General features: G+C 35.1%; 1 protein-coding gene across 1 annotated transcript; it reads right to left on the bottom strand.

Moving 5' to 3' along the window:
• LOC149790370 (transmembrane protein 237-like) lies at window positions 1-26,926 on the bottom strand. Its single transcript, XM_089972420.1, has 5 exons — window positions 26,545-26,926; window positions 18,946-19,219; window positions 15,415-15,730; window positions 13,143-13,314; window positions 1-4,962 (listed from the first exon to the last, which is right to left on the bottom strand). Exons 1-5 carry the CDS (start codon window positions 26,860-26,862, stop codon window positions 4,780-4,782), a joined length of 1,263 nt encoding a protein of 420 aa, XP_089828546.1. The 5' UTR covers window positions 26,863-26,926; the 3' UTR covers window positions 1-4,779.
• Between the last annotated feature and the right edge of the window lie 463 nt (window positions 26,927-27,389).

Raw genomic sequence — 27,389 nt, 5'->3', positions numbered from 1 at the left:
TACAGAATTAAAGTTTATTTTCAGCACACAGCAACACATCATACACCAGTATATTTGAACAGACAGAAAACAAAAATATAAAGAGCTTAAGTTAATTTATGTAATAGTTTCAGTGAAATAATATATATATAAACATTTTATCACGACATGAAGTAATGAAATTTACAAATATTTATGTACATGTTCTTATGGGTACAAACAATCCACTCAGTCACATGGCCGAGAAACAGCAAGTGACTATTTCAAAATGCTCACCCAACTGAGCAAATGGCATTTGAAGCAAGTAAAACCTGCAGGTCACATGTCTTGCTGGAGTACAGGACATTTCTCTTGCAGGAGCAGTACAATTCACATGTCTTGCAGGAGTAAAGGACATTTCTCTTGCAGGAGCAGTACAATTCACATGTCTTGCAGGAGTACTGGGCATTTCTCTTGCAGGAGCAGTACAATTCACATGTCTTGCAGGAGAAGTAGCTATCAATTATGAATTGTTCGAACGAGAACAAATACTGCACATTAAAACACTGACAAATAAATGTTCTTTTTAATTTAACCAACCCCAAAAATCTGATTTAAATTTTTCACGAGTCATAAACACAATTTGTTTAGTGACAAAAATGATGGTCCAACTTTACATGCAAGCATCAAGTTACCAGCACTATACAGACTACAAATGAGTTTCTGTATCAAAAGATAAAAATATTATTTAAAAGTCTGTATCCTTCCTTGTATAAAGACTAATGAGATTAAGTAACGTCAATTAGAAGAACAATCTTGACCACTGATGAAGATCCATTAGAAGAACAATCTTGACCACTCATGAATATCCATTAGAAGAACAATCTTGACCACTGATGAACATCCATTAGAAGAACAATCTTGACCACTGATGAACATCCATTAGAAGAACAATCTTGACCACTGATTTATATCCATTAGAAGTACGATTTTGACCACTGACAAATATCCATAAGGAGAACAATCTTGACCACTGACAAATATCCATCAGAAGAACAATCTTGACCACTGATGAATATCCATTAGAAGTACAATTTTGACCACTGATGAACATCCATTAGAAGAACAATCTTGACCACTGATGAATATCCATTAGAAGAACAATCTTGACCACTGATAAATATATGATAGAAGAACAATCTTGACCACTGATTAACATCCATTAGAAGAACAATCTTGACCACTGATGAACATCCATTAGAAGAACAATCTTGACCACTGATTTATATCCATTAGAAGAACAATCTTGACCACTGATGAATATCCATTAGAAGAACAATCTTGACCACTGATGAACATCCATTAGAAGAACAATCTTGACCACTGATTAACATCCATTAGAAGAATAATCTTGACCACTGATGAATATCCATTAGAAGAACAATCTTGACCACTGATAAATATATGATAGAAGAACAATCTTGACCGCTGATGAACATCCATTAGAAGAACAATCTTGACCACTGATTAACATCCATTAGAAGAACAATCTTGACCACTGATGAACATCCATTAGAAGAACAATCTTGACCACTGATTAACATCCATTAGAAGAACAATCTTGACCACTGATGAAGATCCATTAGAAGAACAATCTTGACCACTGATTAACATCCACTAGAAGAACAATCTTGACCACTGATGAACATCCATTAGAAGAACAATCTTGACCACTGATTAACATCCATTAGAAGAACAATCTTGACCACTGATGAATATCCATTAGAAGAACAATCTTGACCACTGATAAATATATGATAGAAGAACAATCTTGACCACTGATGAACATCCATTAGAAGAACAATCTTGACCACTGATTAACATCCATTAGAAGAACAATCTTGACCACTGATGAATATCCATTAGAAGAACAATCTTGACCACTGATAAATATATGATAGAAGAACAATCTTGACCACTGATGAACATCCATTAGAAGAACAATCTTGACCACTGATTAACATCCATTAGAAGAACAATCTTGACCACTGATTAACATCCATTAGAAGAACAATCTTGACCACTGATGAACATCCATTAGAAGAACAACCTTGACCACTGATTAACATCCATTAGAAGAACAATCTTGACCACTGATGAATATCCATTAGAAGAACAATCTTGACCACTGATAAATATATGATAGAAGAACAATCTTGACCACTGATGAACATCCATTAGAAGAACAATCTTGACCACTGATTAGCATCCATTAGAAGAACAATCTTGACCACTGATTAACATCCATTAGAAGAACAATCTTGACCACTGATGAATATCCATTAGAAGAACAATCTTGACCACTGATAAATATATGATAGAAGAACAATCTTGACCACTGATGAACATTCATTAGAAGAACAATCTTGACCACTGATTAACATCCATTAGAAGAACAATCTTGACCACTGATGAACATCCATTAGAAGAACAATCTTGACCACTGATGAACATCCATTAGAAGAACAATCTTGACCACTGATTTATATCCATTAGAAGAACAATCTTGACCACTGATGAACATCCATTAGAAGAACAATCTTGACCACTGATTAACATCCATTAGAAGAACAATCTTGACCACTGATGAACATCCATTAGAAGAACAATCTTGACCACTGATTAACATCCATTAGAAGAACAACCTTGACCACTGATGAACATCCATTAGAAGAACAATCTTGACCACTGATGAACATCCATTAGAAGAACAATCTTGACCACTGATTAACAGCCCTTAGAAGAACAAACTTTACCACTGATGAACATCCATTAGAAGAACAATCTTGACCACTGATTAACATCCATTAGAAGAACAACCTTGACCACTGATGAACATCCATTAGAAGAACAATCTTGACCACTGATGCATGCTATTCTCTCACTTTGTAATTATTTTTTAACAAATATGCATGAAATTCTCTTACTTTGTAATTATTATTAACAAGCATGCATGAAATTCTCTTACTTTGTATTTATTTTTAACAAGTATGCATGGTAAATATTTAATTATTGTTAACAAGCATGCATGATATTTAAATAATTATTGTTAACAAGCATGCATGAATTGAATTACTGTTACCAATTATGCACTGTATTATGGTCAACAATTATGCATGATATTTAATTAATGCTAATAATTATGCATGGTCTTTGAATAATTATCATCAACAAGCATGCATTACAACTTAAGATATAATAAAGGAGTAAGAGTCACACTATAAAATGAACAAAACATTTAACCTAGCTTCTGCTCATAAAAAGAACAATCTATCAAAGCCCTTAAAGCAAGTATCAAATTTATAGTCAAAATGTCCCAACATTTAACACAACACAAACAAAGATATGAGGTAATTATCTCAAGAATTTACACACAATCACAGTTATTTATAAATATATTTAAACAGTCTTTCCAGCAATCCTTTGTGAAAAGATGGATAAAGTTTCACTTCTTTTCTAAAGAAAAATTAGGGGTAAATAAGGATATAAAAAGAAAAAGTATCAAATTTATGAAAATTATAGAAAAAATAAACATCTATTTAATTTATCTTTGCAAACATGATCAAAGCATGTTCTTACTAACAGATTAGTTGCCTATATCTAAGGTGCTCTCTGTTGTCTTAAACACCCAGTACCATTCCAATGAGACCATCTCTGTGTCTAAGTTGCATCTATCATCTTAAACACCCAGTACCACTCCAATGAGACCATCTGTGTCTAAGTTGCGTCTATCATCTTAAACACCCAGTACCATCCAATGAGACTATCTCTGTGTCTAAGTTGCATCTATCAACTTCAGCACCAGCTCTACACCAATGAGACCATCTCGGTGTCTAAATTGCCTCTATTGTCTTAAACATCCAGCTCCACACCACAGAGACCATCTCGGTGTCTAACCTGCCTCTATTGTCTTAAACATCCAGCTCCACACCACAGAGACCATCTCGGTGTCTAAATTGCCTCTATTGTCTTAAACATCCAGCTCCACACCACAGAGACCATCTCGGTGTCTAAATTGCCTCTATTGTCTTAAACATCCAGCTCCACACCACAGAGACCATCTCGGTGTCTAAATTGCCTCTATTGTCTTAAACATCCAGCTCCACACCACAGAGACCATCTCAGTGTCTAAATTGCCTCTATTGTCTTAAACACTTAACCCCATACCACAGAGACCATCTCTGTGTCTAAGTTGCCTCTATTGTCTTAAACACCCAGCACCACACAACAGAGACTATATCTGAATTCACTTCCCTAGGACTGTTCATGAAGTGTGTAAAAAAATTTTAACATAAAATTAAAGAAAAGATGGGCTATTTTTGGAAAAAATAGAGAAAAACATCAAGTCAGGCCAAAAATTCATAAAGTAGGAAAAACTAGGGCTGCTGGAAAGAATAAAGCTTTAACCCAAATAAAACAAGACATTCATAAAATCCCCAAAGTTAGTGTCTATGAACTCTTTAAGTGTTGTTGTTTTTGTTGTTGTTGTAGGGTTTAACGCCATTTTTCAGCACATGATAGGCTATACATGGCGGCCAGTATTAATGGTGGAGGAAGAACCCGGAAAAACCCGGAAAGAACCACCGACCCACTTTAAGTGTTGTGATAATCTTACTGTTTATTTTACACAAAAATGAATGCCTATAAGAAAGTGGGCTTTACGTAATGCAAGGATCTGAGAATACATTGCATGAGCTAATTAAAATAACAGATTTTATTGGTAGAAATTTTTTTCATAATGTTTTCTAGAGGTATGCAGATTCAGGCCAGACTTTCTTTGGACATCTCAACTGAATCACCCAGAACATTTCCATCTGCTTCTTGTAGATTCTTTGTCAGTCTGTCTGCCATTGGAGTGATGGAGAGAATAAACCAACCAAGAATGGACAAAATACCTCTTGCAGTGTTGATATTTCGCCATTGGGAGATATGTTCCTCTACCTTCTAAAAGTAGAAAGCAAAATAAATATGAAAATGAATGTGCTATCCACTTGTTTGTATATATAATATAGGCAAACCTGTCAGCAGCAGCCACCCAAAAATAAAGCCAAAACTGACTTTGTTCACAGATGACCTCAGTGGATAGGTTCACTTTCAAAATTGGTTTTTGAGCAAATACCATGCACTATATATCATTATTATTATTAATGTAATTATTGTTTACATTTTAAATAATGTTTTAAGTGCACTATTGAACAAAATCATCAAATACACATAGTTCTCTCCCAAATGTATGTTCTGTGCAAGAGTATTGTATCCTGCTCAATCTAATCCATCCTAAAAATGTAACTAACTTAAAATAATCCTAATAATGTAACTAACTTAAAATAATCCTAAAAATAAACTAACTTAAAATAATCCTAATAATGTAACTAACTTAAAATAATCCTAATAATGTAACTAACTTAAAATAATCCTAAAAATAAACTAACTTAAAATAATCCTAAAAATAAACTAACTTAAAATAATCCTAAAAATAAACGAACTTAAAATAATCCTAATAATGTAACTAACTTAAAATAATCCTAATAATGTAACTAACTTAAAATAATCTCTGATCTTAGCTTTTTTCATGCACCATGAAAACGCACATAATATATATTTCACTACTTAATTACAGCTTCAATATGACTGTAAAACAGAAGATTGACTCTTGGACTGGCCAACTTGTACAAATTAGGCTTGGAAATAGCAGATCACATTTCAAAAACAAATTGTTTTCTAGTGAATCACGTTTCTCCCCAAAGTCTTCCCTGATCACATTAATATCAGCAATGTAAACCTGCAACCTCTCAAGTCCAGCCCAATGAAAAGACGAAAATGTATCTTTTCTGGATGTATCATATAGACAAAGGGCAATAACTCTTACCCAATTACCTACCTCTTACCACTGCTACTAGGTGTTTGTTGCGCTTTTAAGCTGAGTGAAGAATCAAAAAGGATGCTTGCATAGCAAGTAGGGTGGCTGGGAGCATCTTTAAGTAATATGACTAGGTAAGTATTCCCTGAGAAATATAATCACTTAAAAAAAAATTGGTTTCTTCAATGTGAATACATTTCTTTTCATATTAACATTAAGAGAATAGGTAATACGAGTAGGGAATACAGAGCACCTACCTCAGTATTTTTCCCAGGAAGTGCAAGGATGAGAACAAAAAATCCCCCTGGCATCAAAGGGGGGTGGGTGAGGGTGGTCAGACTGAGTGATAAACAAACCTTGGTGTCAGACCTGGAGTGGTGGTGTCTCTAATGCACAAATGAGGGTAAAGCAAAATACTGATACCTATACATTCTAGAGAAGAAAGATGTAATTTCCTATGTGAAAAATAGCTCGCTCTTATACTTTAAGCAATTCAGCATTTGACCCATGATCACATTATCAGGTGAAGATAATTACTGAGATTGTCTTACCCTAAAAATTCACTGGCAAATCCAGCAACGCAAAGAGGTTGTGTTGGTTGAAATGAGTCTGGTGGTCAACTGGGCTGCAGCCACAAGACCCACCAGATTCAAATTTTGTCTCTTCGGAGCTATATTCTCAAGATAAAACTGGCTGACACTGCATGCATTGGGTTTTAATTGCTCTCATTTCATAGGCCAAAGTCCCCATCAAATTCAATGCAGCATTGAAAAACCCATGGAGTTGCAAGAACTCTCTTTCTGATATTGTTGAAATGAACTCCAAATGTTCAATCCTTATGGGACATGAGAGTGGCCTACAACATTGAGACTGGTTATAAACTCCATACCCAGGTAGATACAAACTGGATTGTGTGAAGATTCCCCCCACCCCCTTTTTACAAGAAAACTGAGATGATTCAAAAGAAATAGATCAGTGTCAATACAAGCCAAAGAAACTTTCATGATGCTGGGTTAATAGGGACATGAAAGTATGAAAGTAGGCATCTGTGAAATCATGACTGATGACATACTTGCCCCTACAGATCTTGCTGTCTCCATCTTGAACCTAAAAGGAAGAATAATTCATTGAGGCGACTCAGTTCTATGATCAACCAAAACTTGCTGTTGACCTTTCAATCAGGATTATAATGAATAGAATCCTGTGCATTCTGCTTTGCATACAATTTCCACTGCCTGTTTATCAATGAGTAACTGTATCTCCTGTTGAAGAACATTGTCCTTCTCATGATCTGACAGAACATCTGTTAGAAGCTGGGAGAAAGAAGGGTGAGGGTTGAATAAATGAAATCTGGAGTCCTTCCTAAATGACGTGATCACACATCTGTTTTGTGGAAATAGGTTGATCCAACATGATTGGAATTTCTGGAGACTAGGACTAACTGGTACACTATCCATAGGTAGTGGGGGTGTTAAGCTACGAGCAGGAGACAAAGAGGCTGGGTGTGGAGAAGCTAGATTTCTTGACTCCCCTGTTAGGGTGCCTACTAGACTGGTTTGGCTACTGTTCGCTGGCATAAGGATGAAATCTGAATGGCACTTGGGATGTAAAAGATCAATTTTCCTTTCTTGCCTATTGTCCCTACATTGTTGTAGGAATGGCTGAGTTTTTAAAGGAGGATACAGGTGAAGCATTAATTTGGAAGGGTAGTTCTTGAGCTGTCTGCCTCCAAACTTCTTCAATTTTGCACCCAAGCAGCAATGGTGAGCCAAATGGAGTCATCCTTAAAGCCAGAGCATGGCACACAAAAACACATCAACATAAACACACTCTTATCCACTTTATAGCAAAGTACATCAGACATGTTAATCACCTATACATTTTTAAACTAAAGCAGAGAGTTCAGTATGGTAGGCAATGGAATATGTCTTGTACCAGAGAGATGAAAATGTCACTGGTACTTGGCTCTCAGAAAAGAAAGCCTTAGCAATCCCCTGATCACATATATGTTCTGATAGTCTATCATTAGTCTCCTTGATTTAGTTGACTGGGATGCAGCCAGAAGGATAGAGACCTTTCCACATCATCAATGTCGGCTGTTGTTTTGACTTTATAACTAAACATGGTGGTCGGTAATTGAGGGCATTCCAAAGCTGGCAACAACTAGTTTATCTACTCAAAGGCAGCCTTATAACTAAATTCCATCCTCTCCATTGCTAGACTGGAATGGAGTTGTTGCTCAGGAGTATTTTTTCACACTCACTGTGAGATCCACTGTTCATGACTTGTTTCCATCTCTGGATAAACCATTCCCTATGGTAACCATGGTGCAATGCCATCATCTCTATATAACCCATGGCTAAATACCCTGCAGGTAAACAAAAAAACACAGGAAAAGCCAGCTCCATCGGACAATTTTGTCATAGTCGGATGAAGAGCTGGTTAGCTGGAAGAATAGTATGGTTATGGAAGTTAGTCTGGTTGGCTCCAGTACTGGTTGTGCCATGAGCATGACTGGATTGACTGACTTTTATACACGCATAGAAGTTGGCATGGTTATACAGATAGATCTATAACTAAGATTCCTGTCATTTTACATGGAGGAAGCCACATGCACGGCTATCTACCCTTAAGACAATTTAGGGAAGGCTAGGCTAGATGGATGGCAAGTGCAGATCTGGATGACTTATACCCGACAAAATTGACAGCCCCTGAAAATGAAAAACCTTGGACCCAAAAATGTTTCTAGTATTGATAAGTTATTCGTATGCTTAGGTTTTTGCAGATGTGAAAAAAGACTGCGTGCTTATGTGACATGAGCAACAGAGAGAGAGAGAGTTCTAGTTCTAGTTCTTGTTGTTCTAGGGTTTAATGCCATTATTCAGCACAAGACAGGCTATACATGGTGGCCAGTATAACTGGTGGAGGAAGAACCCTGGAAAACCCAGGGAAGAACCACCAACCCACGAGAAGCTATTGGCAGGCTTTACCATGTACCCATGCTAGCCAAGCTTTGGACTCAAACCCACGCAGACAGAGGTGAGATGGCAGTGATCCAGAATGGTGAGAGCTTTAGACCACTCGGGGCCCCGAGAGAGTGAGAGAGAATGCAATTAGTGTCTATATAATTGTGTACAAAATTAGGAGAGCTGTTTTTGATTCTTCAGATTTTATTTTAAATACATATATTTAATGAAGAATATATGTCCTTACCAAAAGCTGTGTCCTGTTACATGAATAAATAAAGTTGCTCCACACTGAAATACAATACTTATAACATGAAAAATCTAAGGAATGAGATACAGTACTTTGTTTAACTTTATGATAAGTCCGCTGGAATTATGAATGATGCTCCACAATGTTTAAATACTCCACATTATTCATAATATTCACAGTTGAAGAGCCTGGCTTGAGGAAGGCTTGGAGTATTGTCTGCCGTTTCTAGCCACCTTCTTCAATGTGCTGATGACTCCATTTCTTGTGTGCAGGCAAATAACAATTATGTTTAGCAATCACAAAGTTTTTTCATTGACTGACAAGATTAAGGGTATGTCATATTACTGCCAGGTGTTTAATCATCATCATTTTCATCATCATATTCATTGCTTTCATCAATGGCTGCTTTCATAAACCGAACACAAGCTCACTCTCCCGGCAAAAACATCATCAAAATTATTTAGGCACTCAGATTCAAGGTCCAGTCATAATTCACAAGCCAATCCAGCCAAAGGAATATCGTCCTCATTGTCATCCCTTACTCATGTTATCAATGTCCACATTAATAGGGAAGTCAGCAACTTCAAAGGCTTTTAGAATAATGCTTTGTCAGCCTCCATTGGCAAAGCATCAAATGTTAGGCTACATGCCTGAATAATAATAACCAAATAAACAGTCATTCTACATTGACTTACCTACAAGCATTTAGTTATTAATACAAATAATTACCCTTGAAAACTTGCTCATTTGTATGGCACAAAGACTTCAGACCACTTGAGTCCTTGTGACATTTTCCAGATAGCTGTCTCACTGAACAGACCAATACAGCAGCTGCTAACCATAATTAATATGCATTTATCTGGAATTTAAAAGCTAAAAAATATTTCCAAGTTTCAACTGAGTTTTGGTTTCATCATGGTTTTTTAAGCATAAAATTGAAATCAAAATTTGAGATTAAAATTTATTTTTGCATTCTGAGTTGAAGTGTTTTGGTGTACTGGTGAAAAAATGATATGATCAATTCAGGACAAGAAAAACAAATTACAGTCTTGGGATTCCAGTATACTGAGGTTTCAGTTTTGAAGAGTTTCACTATGCTAGTTCTATTGGATCTGAAAATTACCCCATGCACCCATACTCACTGGCCCAAAGGTCATGCTTGGACATGCAAGGGGTCTTCTGTCCCCTGGACTGCCTTAAAATGTAGAATCGCAATAAATTCGGCCATCACATGATATTCACTTTAGTCTTGCGTAATTTCCCTCACTTCTATTTGAAGTACCACACACACTGTGTCTTCAACCAATAAATTACACACACTGCAATGGGAAGATGTACATTTGGTACACACCAGACATGACTCGTTTCTTCCCTTGCTCTGAATATTTGCATTTGTTGTATTTAGTAGATATGATTCACTGAACTAATAAAATAAAGAAAACAATACATAAATTAACACATTAAATTTTTTTGGCTACAAAAACACTATAGCATGCCATCCATGAAGCATGGTAATAACGTATCTGCCATGCGTCAATGATCTGGTCATTGTACTGTTGGAATATTTCTGGTCCCCAGTAGACTGTTTCTGGCTGTTTTCTCTAATCTGATGAAAGAATGCATACAAAATTATTTTAATTCTGAACCATAAAACAGTACATGTATGTGTGATAGACAGCCTTTACAATGGTATTCTGGCCTACTGCCTGTAAAATCACATGTATAGGGAGGTACCAAATACTATATTGCTGTAGGGAAACAATATTTAAAAACTCAAGGGGAGGTTACGGGCAAGAGTTATTGCTCTTTGTCAATTTGGTATGTACAGAAAAGACTAATTATCTTCTTTTAGTGGGTCTGGATTTAGGAGGTAGCAGGCTCTTCTAATGTTAGTGTAATCTAGGGAATGTATTTAAAGGAGAAATATCTGGACTAGCTAGGTGCTCAGCTTGCCAAGATCAAAAGACACTCAACATATGTGATAGGAATCCAAGGAAGCTTCAGAACTTCCTACTTCCTGTAACTAATTTAAATACAAGAAACAGAAGCAAAAACAATAAAGTTATAAGTAAAGGTAATGAAATATTAAAGGCCAATGATAATAAAGTAATTGTAACTGGACTCAAATATTAAACAGTGCTCTTTAACTGCAGTACTTTCTCCTCCAGCTGCAACTTGTGTGCTTTCTCTGCTTCTCCTTCTTTTCCACTTCTACTGAATCTACTAGACTGTGACATAAGTGTAATTGTCCCTTTCACTTCTGCTTCATCTGCTGCTAATTTGCCTGATGACACCCATAATATTTCAGCCTTTAGCACACCACTGCTTTACATGAAACCTGTCATCGAAACTACACCCCCATTGGTGATCAATGAATTTGTAAACCACACTGATAAAGCTGAAACTGGCATTTGTGATGCAGTGAACAGTGATGACAAAGAATTAAATGATGTTTGTGCTGACCTTATGAATGCTGACACTGAAATAGCAGGTTCATGTGATTTCATGAGCTACAAATTTATCTTGCACGCTATACAAAGCAGTATGCTTCAAGGTCTCATTTTTTCCCAGCCACTTAAGTCTTTGTCTTGTAGCCAACTACTGCTGAATGTACACTTTCCGGACAATTTTTGATGATCATTCATTAGATATGCGCTGTGCTAATGAACCATTCCTTATTTTACCCAAAACTACATGAAAACATTTTAAAATGTGAACTAAAGCACGCATGTTATAGCAAAATCCAAACAGACATCTTGCCTAATATACAAAACCTTCACCAAATGAAGATCCTTCTTTGCACAATGACCAATGTCTCCAAGCATTTTGAGGTATAAACTGTTTCTTAAAATTCTCAGAAGAGTGGAGGTGCTGCAGCAAGCTGGACTAGTACAGTGGAGAATCAGGAATGATTCCCAGATGAGGCTAGGAAGGCTGACATGTTCTTAGGTAAGATACTTTAATCTAATTACCCCAATAACAAAAAAAAGCACAAGGCAAAGCATCTTAAAGAAGACATAGGCCAATGAAGCCAAAATTGCTGTGAACTGCCGACACATGCCAATAAATTAAAATTCTTGAAACACTTACTCTAAAAAGCACTGATCAGAAAGTGTTAGAACTTAAGGATCATCTCCACGGTACAGTCCTTTTAAACCAATTAATTTACTGAGAGTCAATGCGTAATGTAATGATGAATTGCACACGAAAAAATTGGAATCATAATATGGAAACAAATAAAATATTTGATAAAAAACTCTACATTCCTTTCAGTTCCCAAAAATTTGTTTTACATCAAGGCAGGAACAGGTGAAAGTAGGGGCAGATGAATGGATGGACATACATGTGAATGGATGGACAGATGGACACACAGACAAACCAGCATGTACAAGTGTACTGAACAGAAGACTTATATTTCATCATAAAAAATCAGTCTTTGATGATGCCCACTGATATAAATGATGATGTGAACCACTAGACTTTGAATATACCATCAAAAGAAACCTTATGGCATCCTCAAAATATCTATTATAACATGATTCCTGTCAGAAATGCTATTTCATTTACTGATATCACATCATGTGATCTGTGATCATTCACTGCACTGCACTGTCATTACATAATTCACTTTTGCATGACGTTAGCATCAATGTTTTTTGATGCCATGTGAAAGTGCAGATTCACTTTTCAGAAAAGATCAAAGAGTAAAAGACTGGGTAAATGCAATAATGTAAAAAATATGTTACAGATTTGTAATAGTAAATAACTACATTGTAACAATTTGTGAAAGTAGATGAATATAATGTTACGATTTGGAAAAGTAAATTACTACACTACAACAATTTGTAGATGCATATACTGTTACAAATTGTGAAATTAAATGACTACACTGTTACAATTAGTAAAAGTTTCTGGTTTTTATGTCAGCCAATATATACGAATGCTGCAAATAGCAAAACAATAATTTACAAAAAATACCCATTGACACATCCAGTTATCAATAAACCCTTATTTCATAATGTATTCATCATATTGTAAGTTTTCTTACTGTAGGGTTATCCCAAAGGACAGTTCTGTTACTCAGGTAAAGTCTATCTTCAAGGGAAGCTGCACTGAGGCTCAGAATAAGAGCCGCCAGGTAGATTATGACGGCAACAGCACCCGACTGCAGAGTGACGGCACGCAACAAAAATTTCTTAGTGGGATTTCCTACATCAAATCTGAAAAAAGGATATAATTAAACAAATGAGTATGTTACATAAATGCAAAGTACATTTTTTCCTTCACAACATTTAAACGAGTACATTTATTCATCATAAATTAGCCAAACAAATTAGCACATACCACAGTTATATCCTCCTGCATTTTATACAATTTTTACCACTCAAACATTAAACATGCCAAAGCTATTTTCAAAATACTTCCCAATAATATGGTATAATTACAGTTTCTATTTAGAAATCAAAATTGGCTAAAAAGAAAAAGCTCAAATGTGGGGAAAATTCAATACATTTTAACACAGCTTATCAAGTTAAACAAGATACCATAGCTGAAATTTATGGATATATATTTAAATATTGTGAAAAATATATACAGATCCTCACTGATTTTTTTTACAAAGATTTTGATATTAATAAAACAAATGCAATTTATACAAAATCTGCTTGACATAGCAGCACATGCCATGTACCTACTATTTCAAACCATTAGGTCATTTTTCATTTCACAAACAAAATTCAGGTCAAATTGAGATCAATTTTAAGTGAAGTATTTTCTGCTAAACACCAAACAATATTAGATGATTTTGTTCTTGCACATGCATATTTTCTCCTATTTTGGAATCAGAAAACAGCCTTTTGAACAGAGGACCAACATAGCCTTCTATTGCTAGGGGGACCCCATGTTCCATTAAGAACTCAGTAAATAACTCCTCTGGATTTATAAAATTTGTGTCCACAAATGAGTTCTGTTGTAAAAAAGAAGTTACCTTAGTACTGGAGTTAGTAAAACAAGCTAATTCAAGGTTTATTTGTTTTATCACTATGACCAATATTAAAATCCTTTCCACACAGCCAAAAATGGGCATGTAGCTGCCCTTTAATGGAACACTATATTATGTAGTTCATGTATTCATCTTTAAACCGTTTTTTTAATCTTTTTCTAACTCATCTATGAAATTATTTGACAAACATGTTTGCTCTATCACACGCGTAGACTAGAATAAATCTGACTTGACTTTTAGTGCCAAATACCTACTGCCTGGTTCTGTACCAGAGATGAATTAGAACAAAGAATCTGTGAGCAAAGATTAAAAATGAGAAAACCAGCCTGTTCTCTCCTAACTAAGCCATAGAGCTGCTGCAAATAGAAACCGAGGTCAAACGTTTGAAAGTAGAAACCAGCATGTTTCTTGGAAATAGGGCAGCTGCTATAAATAGAACATAATACTGTTAGGAAAGTGCATGCAAGTCTATGGACAAGCATACTCTAATGTCATAGATATGTAGAAGCCGTCTTGTTTAGAATACGGTCTGTGGGATTAATGGGATGTTAACGAAAATGAGAAAACAAAGTTAAATTTTCTTGGGAGGGTGGATATACCGAAAACACACAATCCAAATACGTTTATACAAAACATGTAATTTAGTGAAATAATGCCTAATGAGTACACCAAAAGCGTACTGGTTGGCATCTATGTAATACCGTCTATGGTTGGCATGTATGTAATACCATCTATGGTTGGCATCTATGTAACACCATCTATGGTTGGCATCTATGTAATACCATAAAGGGGAGCAAAGGAGTACAATGCATTATAGCAAGCCCACATTACTATGCGATAAATAAAATAAATGTTACTAGTGAATAATGGTAGTCATGACCATACCTGCATTATAACAAGAACCATGTTAGAATGAAGAATATTATAGTGATGACATGTTGTATCATGAAGACTGCACAAACAACAGTTACATAAATTTTCTTTCGCGATACAATGATGTAAATTACTTGCCATTTACACAAAGGGAACCAAAAAGTAGTGCCATTTTGTGACAATTATTTAGAGATTTGATCCTTAACTACCCCAATTAAAGGACAAATAATGATTAGAAATATATATGGCTCCCAAGCCTTAAATTTAAATGTTTGGAGAAATTTATTTTCGTTTAATATCTAAAATCAGCAAAATTCTCCAATGCAGAGAATGTATTCAATCACTTACCTAACTTGTCCAAGCGCAATATGTATATATATAAATGTCCGAGGATCACACATGCATCTCGTTAAATGAAAACTTGCTCTGAAAGATTAACACTCACCTATCACAGGCCGATACAGTACACAGTGCCAGTAGAATGTAGTACATACATTGTACTGGAAGCGCTACTGGCTTGTAAAAGAGTAAAAAGTTCACGTTTCCATTGTACAAAAGAACATATGCCATCACAATATGCCAGAGTGAGATTCCTGCAATGAGCCCATGGCAAAAAAGGCAAAATGTCTGTAGTACTTTATGGGTTCTGAGAGCAAATGCAATCGTTGTATTCTTTGGGGCTTCTGGAACTTGTTTTTTCACAGCCTGCTGCTCTGCTACTTTCTTGGCAAATTGTCCTTTATTCTCACTCTTAAATCCACCTAAAACAGGAAATTGAAAAAAATTAAATTCATAAATAGTCCAACATTTTAATTAATTCAGTGTTACTGTGAACTTTATTTATGTTTTTGTTTATGTAACATCAATGTACAACACATGCAATAAATAGCTCACTCATATGTTATAAATATATATTGATGTGATGTGTCTTGGTGGCACCACACAGACTGCATAAGTGTACACTAAAGGGTTGACTGCTGACACAGTCTAAGATCTGAATGAACATGTGGAAGGAGAGAGACAGACAGGAAGTGAGGGAGAAAGAGAGCAGAGAAGAAGATAAATTAAATAGGTCTAAATATGGAAACATAGGCCTGATTAACACACATACGGGTGGATATATTTTCTAAATGGAAAATGAAAGTAGTTTCAAAAGTGATATTGCCGTTGTGGTGAATTAATTTTTCTCACATTTATATATTTTAACATCTTATTATGAAATATTGAAATACAGCTCATTAGTATGATTACACAAGCTAGTTGGGCTCCATTACCTGCCAATCACACCATGTACCCAATCTCCATGTAATTTGAAAGCTCGTTTATAAATGTGTGCACATTTTATAAGTGCTTTGGGGTAGGGGTAAGGATACAGACAATGCCATTCCAAAATAACATAATTTTTATTTACATAAGACAAATGTACTTATCATTTCACAACAATCAAGTTTTTAAGCTTTCAAATACTGTAATTATTTCAATCAATATATCACTTCACAAAATTACTGTGCTGTACTTCAGTGAATCAATGTCTGAATTTGACAGGTTCTTGTTAAAGGTTCAATATTATAATGAAATGGGTTACTTGTTTTGTTGTTTTAAATACATCAGTCTATGTGCATTCCTAATAATCTAGTTCTGATACATGTCAGCAGAAGACATATATGATCAACATTCACTAGGAAATCATTGCTATTTCCATCACTTCCCTACTACAGTAGAGCTTCGATTATCCGTCAGGGTACAGGAAAGAGACCATAGCAGATATGAGAATAGACGGATAACATAATGTGTGTACATTAAAAGTATTAAACAATAGACCGGGTCATCAAAAAATCATAATATCTACATATGTACATGTACCTGTTTTTAATATTTTGACATACAATGACCTTAAAATTAACAGAGACTGACAGTTAATAGGGTGATGGATAATCTAAGTTCTACTGTATTACAAATTAAAATCATAATTAATAGATTACAGGAAAGATTGCACGAGATTGTCCTGGTTTTCAATAATGGAAAATTCCAAACATGGTGTCTTCACACTGCAGAGATGCTGACCTAAGATGATCTTAATAATTAGCTGTCTTGGGTTTACCATCAGTAACACAGTGTGTTACCATTAATAACACACAGAAAATGGTAGAGCCTGTAATAATTAGGACTTGTGAAGTTTACTTCCTGGCAATCCATATGTTGCCTTCAAAATGTCACAATGTTTTAATAACATTTTAGATGACAACTTTACATGTACTAGCATGTTCTATTTGAGAATTACAATCATTTGTCTTCACAGACAATCAACACTGTCAATTTTATTGGCATCATATCACAGGTACGATTACATATATTAACATGTCCTATCTGAGAATTACAATCATTTGTCTTCATCGACAACCAAGACTGTCAATTTTATTGGCATCATATCATAGGTACGATTACATGTACTAACATGTCCTGAGAATTACAATCATTTGTCTTCATCGACAACCAAGACTGTCAATTTTATTCGCATCACATCATAGGTACGATTACATGTACTAACATGTTCTATTTGAGAATTACAACCATTTGTCTTCAAAGACAACCAAAACTGTCAATTTTATTGGCATCATATCACAGGTACAATTACATGTACTAACATGTTCTATTTGAGAATTACAATCATTTGTCTTCACAGACAACCAAAACTGTCAATTTTATTGGCATCATATCACAGGTACGATTACATGTACTAACATGTTCTATTTGAGAATTACAATCATTTGTCTTCACAGACAACCAAAACTGTCAATTTTACTGGCATCATATCACAGGTACGATTAATCGCTGTATGATTAAATGATATACATGTAATCATACAAAAGTTACAGAACTAACTTACAAACTTGGCATACTGGCTTTGTGTTGACAGCAATTTCCAGGTGTCCCACATAGCCTTAGTGAATAAACTAGGCAGCTATCACAGAACACATTAACAGCTTCAAAACTGTTTTATAAATCATTCTGCTCTTAAAAAAAACTTGGAGATTATACTAAGTTTATCAATTTTATAAAGGGGTACATTGTGTTGGCATATTATATCCAAAATTAGTTTGACTTGGTGCTTACTGGTACAACAACTCAGGAAGGTTATTTAGTGCTGAGGCAATTGGACTAAAGTGCCTTGCTGAGGGACATTCCACTGTTTCGAACTTACACTCTTTCAGTCAGGAGTCCAGCATGTTAACCACTCATAGCTCCTCCAAAAATGTGTTACAATTATAATAACAGCCTGTGCCTTTTAACATGAATTGTGGCTTGTCTGTGACTTTTAGATTAGAGGTATGTGCCTAATACTGTTGTGAGTAGTCCTGTGTTCAGTTCCTAGAAGTGACTGCTGCACTAAGCTGCATCTAGCATTTACTACACAGAGTACCCTCAAAAGAGAGACAAAAAGTACATCACCTGAAATGGGAAACTGCCTTATACCATCTACACCTGCTGTCATGTAATGTGCTGAGTCTGTGCAGTTTGTTAGGAATTACCAGTAGAACATAAAACACGGACCCTGATCTGCATGCAGGAGAATTATGCTATGGCAGATCTGGATCTTTGCTGTTGGCAGTTTGACTCAACTTAAAAGTGAGTATATATGGTAATGAAGTACATTATACACATAGTTTGTCACTACCCATAACCATATAAGATTTATAACAAAAAATGTTATAATGTATGGTGTTATGGTAAGAGGTTGCCATACCATCATGTCAATGATAAGCGTTTCTTATTCACACTCAAAAAATTGCCCAATGATGTTCAAAACACTGTAAATCTCATTGCAATTAATCAAGATTTTCTTCCATAATTATAACATATTTTGCAAAACATGTAATAAAGTTCATGATTCCATAAGTATCATATGCAAGTAAGCAGACAGGTCGATAGGCTGGTAGTTAAAATCAAAGCAAAGCATCATCACAGATATACTCACGGCTTGTTTCAATGAAAAGTTTCTCCATAGGCTGACTCTTAAGCACAGCAGACGCTGTGGAATACGGTATCTTTGGCAAATCTTCCGCCTCTTTATCCTCCTCAGTAACAATGTCTTCCTGGATATCTGTCAGATCTGCAGCAAGTGTGCTATCAAAGAACTCCTCACCTGTACCAGCTGTTGTTTTCTTGACCTTTTTCTTGACTTTTTTCTTACGAGGAGTTTGACCTTTTGTGCTCTTAGAAAGAAGACTAGCTTTACTTCCTGCCACATCCTATAATACAGGAAAATAAATGCAAGTAAATTTCACTCTCATACTAAAATGTGTCAAATCCATAACAATTAGCATAAGAAACAAGAACTACACTACTACCGGGCATGCAAAATGCTCCAATAATAATGGGTATCCCCTACTGCCGGATCCTATGTAAGAAATTTATGTTTCACCATTGCAAGTTATAGGAAAGCAACTAAAACTGATCTACATTCATTGTCATACTCAGCACAAAAACTACAAAGTTTGTCATTTGTTATAACACATGACCTACTGTTTGAAGCCCAATGACCAGTCTATCATTAAATAACATGCTGACATACAGTAATTGCCTAATACTGAAGCATTTGGCAAACAAATGTGTGTTTCCAGTTGGCCAACCAACCTTGTTTCTCACTGACAACAATAGCACTTTTTCCCCCATGGTAAAAAACAATAAAATCACATTAAATATATATAATTTTGAAACCACTGCAATAGGAAACAAATACTGGGGTGGGTGGGGGTGAGGACTTAAATATCATGCTGACATACAGTAGTTGTCTAATACTAATGTATTAAATAATATGTTGACCATCTTTGGTTGTTAGTCATATCTGCTTCCACACCAGGAACTGTTTCAATAAGATTTTTCTTGCACAAGGAAATAAATACACTGTTTCTTTTATTTTGAAGATAACACTGTCATGCCTTCGAAATTAAAGTGAAGACATTATAGGAAGAAACGAAATAACATGTTTATAAAGAAATTATACCCTAGTGCAAAAAAAAAGGGTATGGTGACCAAGAGGATACCTGCATCTGATCAAATGAGTCAGCCTGAAATAACGTAAAAGGCTGAAAGAAATTGACAACAGGTAGTCATGTTGGAAGAATTTTGTTTTCTTGTCAAGGATGAGAATGGCATATGAACAGATAAGTCTATGTCTATCTCTAATCTGCATGCTTGAAATAAAAACCAAAATGTCAGCACATAAAAAAATGGCACCACCCTATCAATGACAGACCTCCAACGATGAAAAGATCAGGTTGATAGGTGTATCAGTATATAATGTATCATAATCGATCATATTGAAAGATTTGTTGCTAATCATATTGATATGCGACATAGATTTATCACTTCAACCCAAATAGCACCTAAATTACTGCCAAGTATACAGGACATTACTGTTTTGAATATGATTCAGCATTGTTTTGAATATGATTCAGTATTGTTTTGAACATAATTCAGTATTGTTTTGAACATAATTCAGTATTGTTTTGAACATAATTCAGTACTGTTTTGAATATGATTAAGAACTGTTTTGAATATGATTCAGTATTGGTTTGAATATGATTCAGTACTGTTCTGAATATGATTCAGTATTGTTTTGAACATGATTCAGTATTGTTTTGAATCATTCAGTATTGTTTTGAACATGATTCAGTATTGTTCTGAATATGATTCAGTACTGTTCTGAATATGATTCAGTACTGTTCTGAATATGATTCAGTATTGTTTTGAATATGATTCAGTACTGTTCTGAATATGATTCAGTGTTGTTCTGAATATGATTCAGTATTGTTTTGAACATGATTCAATATTGTTTTGAATATGATTCAGTATTGTTTTGAACATGATTCAATATTGTTTTGAATATGATTCAGTATTGTTTTGAACATGATTCAGTATTGTTTTGAACATGATTCAGTATTGTTTTGAACATGATTCAGTACTGTTTTGAATATGATTCAGTACTGTTTTGAACATGATTCAGTATTGTTTTGAATATGATTCAGTATTCTTTTGAATATGATTCAGTATTCTTTTGAATATGATTCAGTACTGTTTTGAACATGATTCAGTAGTGTTTTGAACATGATTCAGTACTGTTTTGAATATGATTCAGTATTGTTTTGAATACGATTCAGTACTGTTTTGAATATGATTCAGTATTGTTTTGAACATGATTCAGTATTGTTTTGAACATGATTCAGTATTGTTTTGAATATGATTCAGTATTGTCTTGAACATGATTCAGTATTGTTTTGAATATGATTCAGTATTGTTTTGAACATGATTCAGTATTGGTTTGAATATGATTCAGTACTGTTCTGAATATGATTCAGTATTGAACTATATTTTAAACATATTATTTTGACACAATGTTAAAATTGCTCTACTTTAAATATGAAAAGATTTTTTAACAAAATTATATTAAATTCACATGTGTTTATTCGCCTCTCAAAAATATTTCAAACAAGCTATGCTCACCTCCAGGTTTTGATGTCAATTATTGCCCAATTGCTCACGTGCTCCTAAAAAATTTCAAACACAGGCCAAGCGCAGTCTCTTCAAAAGAAAAGTCATCTGCCCTAAAATAAAATCCACTTCCCCAACAAGGGCATTTTTTTTTACTATAGTGGAACCTGTCTTGAGAGACCACCTGTCCTGAGAGACCATATTCTCAATGCACATATTTATTGAATATATAGCACTGTGACCTGTTATGAGACACCACCTGTCTTGAGAAACCATACTTTTTTCGCAGATAAGGTGGTCTTTCACGACTGGTTCTATTGTATTATGTTGACACACTGACCCCATGTTCACATTCTACTATAGTGCAAGTCACATGGGTCATGTATGTGCATTTACTCATTTTAAATCAAATATTAATTGTTCGTTTAAAATTTAACACTAATTTTCTTTAACCAAAGTCTATTCAATCCTGATTACTGAGCGCTCTGCACCTTAACTGTCACCAAGAAACTTCCAGACAAAAATTATTTATCGCCATGGTATTTAACAATGGTGGCCCTGAACTAAACTTTGGTCAAAATAATAGCACATTAAGTAGAATCATCACAATCAAGGGCAGTACAAATTTGTTTGAGGCCCCGAGTGATCTAAAGTGCTCACTGAAACGGATCATTGCCATCTCACCTCTGTCTGCATGGGTTCGAGTCTCCAATTTAGCAAATGTGTGAGAAAGCTTACCAGCAGCTTCTCGTGGGTCAGTGGTTCTTCCTCCACCAATAATACTGGCCGCCATATATAGCCTATCGTGTGCTGAAAAATGGCGTTAAACCCTACAACAACAACAACAACAAATTTATTTATCAATATGCAAATGTTGTCATTGTGACATCACATCACACGACACTCAATCTGGATTGTACTGGATCACACCTTTAGGATCATTTCGTCCAAAAATGTAATTTAACACTGATTTTGATGTATCCGCCTATTGGGGCATCTAAATAATGATTTTCCAAAGGAATATGGATGTATACAAATCCAAATGAAGTGAATACTGGCCACTTAAAGGTATGTAGAATCAAATTCTAAAAAATGACACCCATTACTGAAACAATCTGTGCTGAATGCCTAAATGACCTGTGTGACTTACACTATAAAGAGAGGCTTGCAACAATTTCTGCAAGCTCAGGTGATAAATTCTGTATAATTGTGATTTCAGCTTTGTCTTCAGGTCAATGTACCTTATATATACATGTACTTGCTTATAAGTCAAAACTGCAAACAACAAAGATCCTGATCTGCCATACATAATGTACCTGCAGATCAAGGTCAATGCTGTTTGTTCTACAAATTACCCCTAACAAAATTCACACACCCAGATCTGCCAGTGCATTATTCAATGGCAGATCTGGATCTGTGCAGTCTGCAGTTGGTCTGGATTTATATGCAACTAGACAATGGAAAGTTTGTATCTCATAATGATCTATATGTAGAGACAAGTATTCAGTGGGTTGGAGCAACTTTGTTTCCTGAATGTTACAAAAGTCTCCATGTTTCTCAATCAAAAGTGAAAGCTGAAATGAAGTTGAAGAACTATTGATATATCAATCAGACAAAGTCAGTGACTTCAAGTTCATAATTAGTTCATTGGATATGTCACAATTAGAGACAACATTCACTAAATGTCAACAGAATCAGTGGCTATCAACTCTTTAACTAAATGGACTTAAAATACTGTAATAATCTTGATTCCTTTATGTGAGAAAACCAATGATGCTAATCCCCTAGCATCGAATAAGTACTGGTCAATATATTTAACCAGCAATGCATTAACAATTTAGCATTAGTATTGTTTATTATTATTTATGTTGTACAAGTGAGTGCTAATTAAATGTAATCAAGAAATGTTACCCATGCTGTTTTCTTTCTTCACAGCTTTAATACAATTAAGAAAGGATCTTCATATTGTGGAGGGACCTATAGAATGGGCCCAGCAGGGAGATGAGTATTAATGTGATGTGATGTGATTTGGATTTTTAATGTAGCTTTAACAATTTTTTAGTCATATTGCTACGATGTCTGCAATGTGGCAGTTCATAGTGATGTCTAGAACTGGGGCATCATGCCGCAGACATGTAGCATGATGTCCTACCCAGTCACATTATCCTGACACTGGGTCGACCAGTCCTAACACTAACCTCTTAATGCTGAGCGCCAAGCAAGGAAGCTGTTAGTACCATTTTTGTAAGTCTTTGGTATGACTCGGCCGGGGATCGAACCCACGACCTCCAAGGTGGATGCTCTAACCACCAGGCCACCGGAGCGGTCGATGAGTATTAATAATTTGGCAGTGTCTTTCAAGAACCTGAAAATAACAATGCTGCATTTCAATGGTGGTTTAAATAATTTTTTTCATGCGAATTAGATAAAAAAAATTGTTTTCTTAGACAAGAATGACAAGCATTTCACAAATCGGGTCAAATCTAGATTTAGAAGGGTCCAGATAGCTGAACTATTAGATCCATTTTTTTAAGCTTTTGCTGCTCATGTTTAGGCAAATTTACTTAGTACCAGGAGAAAATCAAAACTCAGACAGCTATGGATGGGTAAGTTTGATTGTTTCTTTATTGGTTATAGAGTTAATTTTTTCTTGTGGAGCCATTAGAACATTAGAGCTATGAGTCAGTCCATGTTCAAACACATCACCTTGCTGAAGTTTCTCTGTACATATAATGGTCATTATCCTATCAAAACCTGCACCGAAGCTGGCCCTATATTCACAATTAAAACCCTTCAACTTGAGGGCACTCTCAACTCGGATTTTGGTATCTAAGACTGAATAAACTGATTTATACACATATGATTCACCTTAATAATAATAATAATAATAATAATAATAATAATAAAAATATTGTGAAGTGAAAATATGTTATTTCATGAAATGGAGTCAATATATAATGATCTGGAGAAATCTGAATCTGAGTGTATACTCAAATCTAGGAGTTATGTGATTATGGTACCAGAATGCGTGTTGTATGAGATACGTGAATATCGTACCAGAATGTGTGTTGTATGAGATCCGTGAATACTGTAGCAGAATGCGTATTGTATGAGATCCATGAATATCGTACCAGAATGTGCGTTGTATGAAATACGTGAATACTGTAGCAGAATGCGTGTTGATGAGATACGTGAATACCGTACCTAATGTGTTATGAGATACGTGAATATCGTACCAGAATGCATGTTGTATGAGATACAGGGTGAATAAGGTACCAGAATGCATATTGTATGAAATACGTAAATACTGTACCAGAATGCACGTTGTATGAGATACATGAATACTGTACCAGAATGCATGTTGTATTAGATACGTGAATACTGTACCAGAATGCATGTTGTATGAAATACGTGAATAACATACCAGAATGTGGGTTGTATGAGATACGTAAATATCGTACCAGAATGCATGTTGTATGAGATATGTGAATACCATACCAGAATGCATACTGTATGAGATACGTGAATACCACACCAGAATGCATGTTATATGAAATAAGTGAAGACCATTCCAGAATGCATGTTGTATATGTGAATACCGTACCAGAATGTGTGTTGTATGAGTTATGTGATTAACGTAACACAATGCATGTTGTATGAGATACATGAATACTGTACCATAATGCGTCTTGTATGATACGTGAATGAAATACCAGAATTAATGTTAAAAGAGTTATGTGATTACAGTAACAAAGTCATATCTGAATGGAAGTTTTTCTTTTTCCAATGAGCCTTTCAACCTTTTACAAATTGTGTAAATGTGACAGTCATAAGTATAATGCTGACAGGCATTTCTGCACACTTAAGGTTTCTGTCTCCGATACTGAAGCAAAACACTTATCGAATTCCACCTATTGATGAAAATAAAATACTGCAATGCTTACCATTTGAAATGAGCCAATTGTCACAAGAATATTCTGTTCAAAATAAGATTTGGACACATGGGATACCACCCCTATGTTTTCATGACTCACAATATGTTGGCCTATTCTGTGCACAGCTTCGACAAGATGTCATGTTCACCCACTGAGCTATAGAAATGAAATGCATTACTTTCTACTATTTCTATTAGCATTTCATTCAAGTAATTAGGTCAGGTTTATAGCTACTTTTATAAAATTCAATGTAACAATTTCAATAAATGGCAAAAGATATTAAGCAAACTAAACCCATCTTGTAAAAGATATTTTTAAAATTCAATATTTTATCACAAATAATTAATTATGTGGAAGAGAAACAAGAATGAATAGAATGTAATGTGTTTACAATGTCTTGTTTATGATGAAACATTACTAATGTATTTAGAAACAGAATTTCTTGGGGAATTTCTTGAGAACTCCCTTCTTGAGGCAAGTTGACACACTGGGTAGCAGATCATATTGTACATGTGGGACAACTTCTTGGAAAATTGGAAACTTGAATTAAGATGCAGAACATATTATGGTATACATTTCCATCTTTATATAATGTATTTATTTGTATGATTCTAAAGGATACATAGTAAATATGATTTTCTGGGTTACAGGTTTAAGAAGGTCATGGAGTGGGTCTTCATGTTGACATTTAGAAATCATATTTTCATATGCCTTTCGAGTCGAAATGTGGGTTATTTGTGTACTTTATGAATATCACTTTTCTGAATTAAAGTATGATCATTCTTTCTTGATACAAAATGGATTTCTGACATAGAACAGAACGTAATCCAATGTTTACAGAAATGACGTATCGTTGCGAAGAATTACCCGACGCGCAGAATTGGCCGACATGGTGGTATAATTCATTCGATTAAATGAGAATATGAACACTATACAGAGAAGGTGAACGAGTATTATGGTAAGTCGATTTAAGGCGAAATGACTCAGAAGCGACCTAACGGTATGAAAATATTTGAGTTTTACTCAAAACAATGATCGCGCGAAAACGTGTTTTCATGGGTAATTCGAAATCTGGGAGTAGTCCATTTTGTCGTGTTTAAACACGTCTTAATTAAAAATAACTAAAAGTTCCAATACGATTTATTTACCTCTCCTTGACTTTCTGCACTTCGGGCTGATGATGGCTCACCCTCTTTATCCTCAGTTTTTCTCGGGATCTTTTTTTTCTTCTTTTTAGGGGTAGTTTCAGTCCCTTCTGAAGTAGCACTTTGGCTCGCTGCTGCAGCCTTTCGTCGTCTCGGAGTCGCAGGTGGACCTCCCGAGTCTTGAGTTCCTTCTCCCAGTGGCGTTTTCTTTTTTCTTTTCACCACTTTTTTGACAGCTGCACCTTCTTCTGTATTTGAAGTAGGCGAAAGTGGTGGTAGTTTCGACAATTTACCGTTTCTTCCGATTGTTGTCTCTGCCATGGTTGCAAATAATTTCCAATCAATGTTGGAAGTGGCCCTAAGTTAGGCCGCCTATGAACACGAAAAGATTTATTTTTACACACACACACACCAGCACACACACACACACACACACACACACACGATAAATAAAATGAAACAAAAAGAACGGTTATTCATTTATGATGAAAAAGATAATAATGTATGACTTATGGAAGAGTGAAATTGTCCATAGAAATTGTGGCATAAAATAAAACGTGTGAAGGACTTTATATATATAAATATATATATATATATATATATATATATATATATATATATATATATATATATATATATATATATATTCAGGAACACTTTTCAACTGATCAGAATTTATCGTCTTGTTTCTATACATGAAGACTTTTATGCCCGTGATCTGTCACACCTATTGACTCTGGGAAAGGGTCACTTGTTAGATGACCCTATGATACTGTTGTAGTCATACATGCAAGACCTCGACGCTGATATTTATGTTGTGGGCGTCAAGCTCTGAAACAAAAACATTG

The sequence above is a fragment of the Sinohyriopsis cumingii genome, chromosome 10, assembly GCF_028554795.1.
Source record: "Sinohyriopsis cumingii isolate HCF-2022 chromosome 10, ASM2855479v2, whole genome shotgun sequence".
NCBI classification, from domain to species: Eukaryota; Metazoa; Mollusca; class Bivalvia; order Unionida; family Unionidae; genus Sinohyriopsis; species Sinohyriopsis cumingii.
Note: the sequence above shows the minus strand (reverse complement) of the source record. Positions and strands in the feature narration are given on the sequence as shown.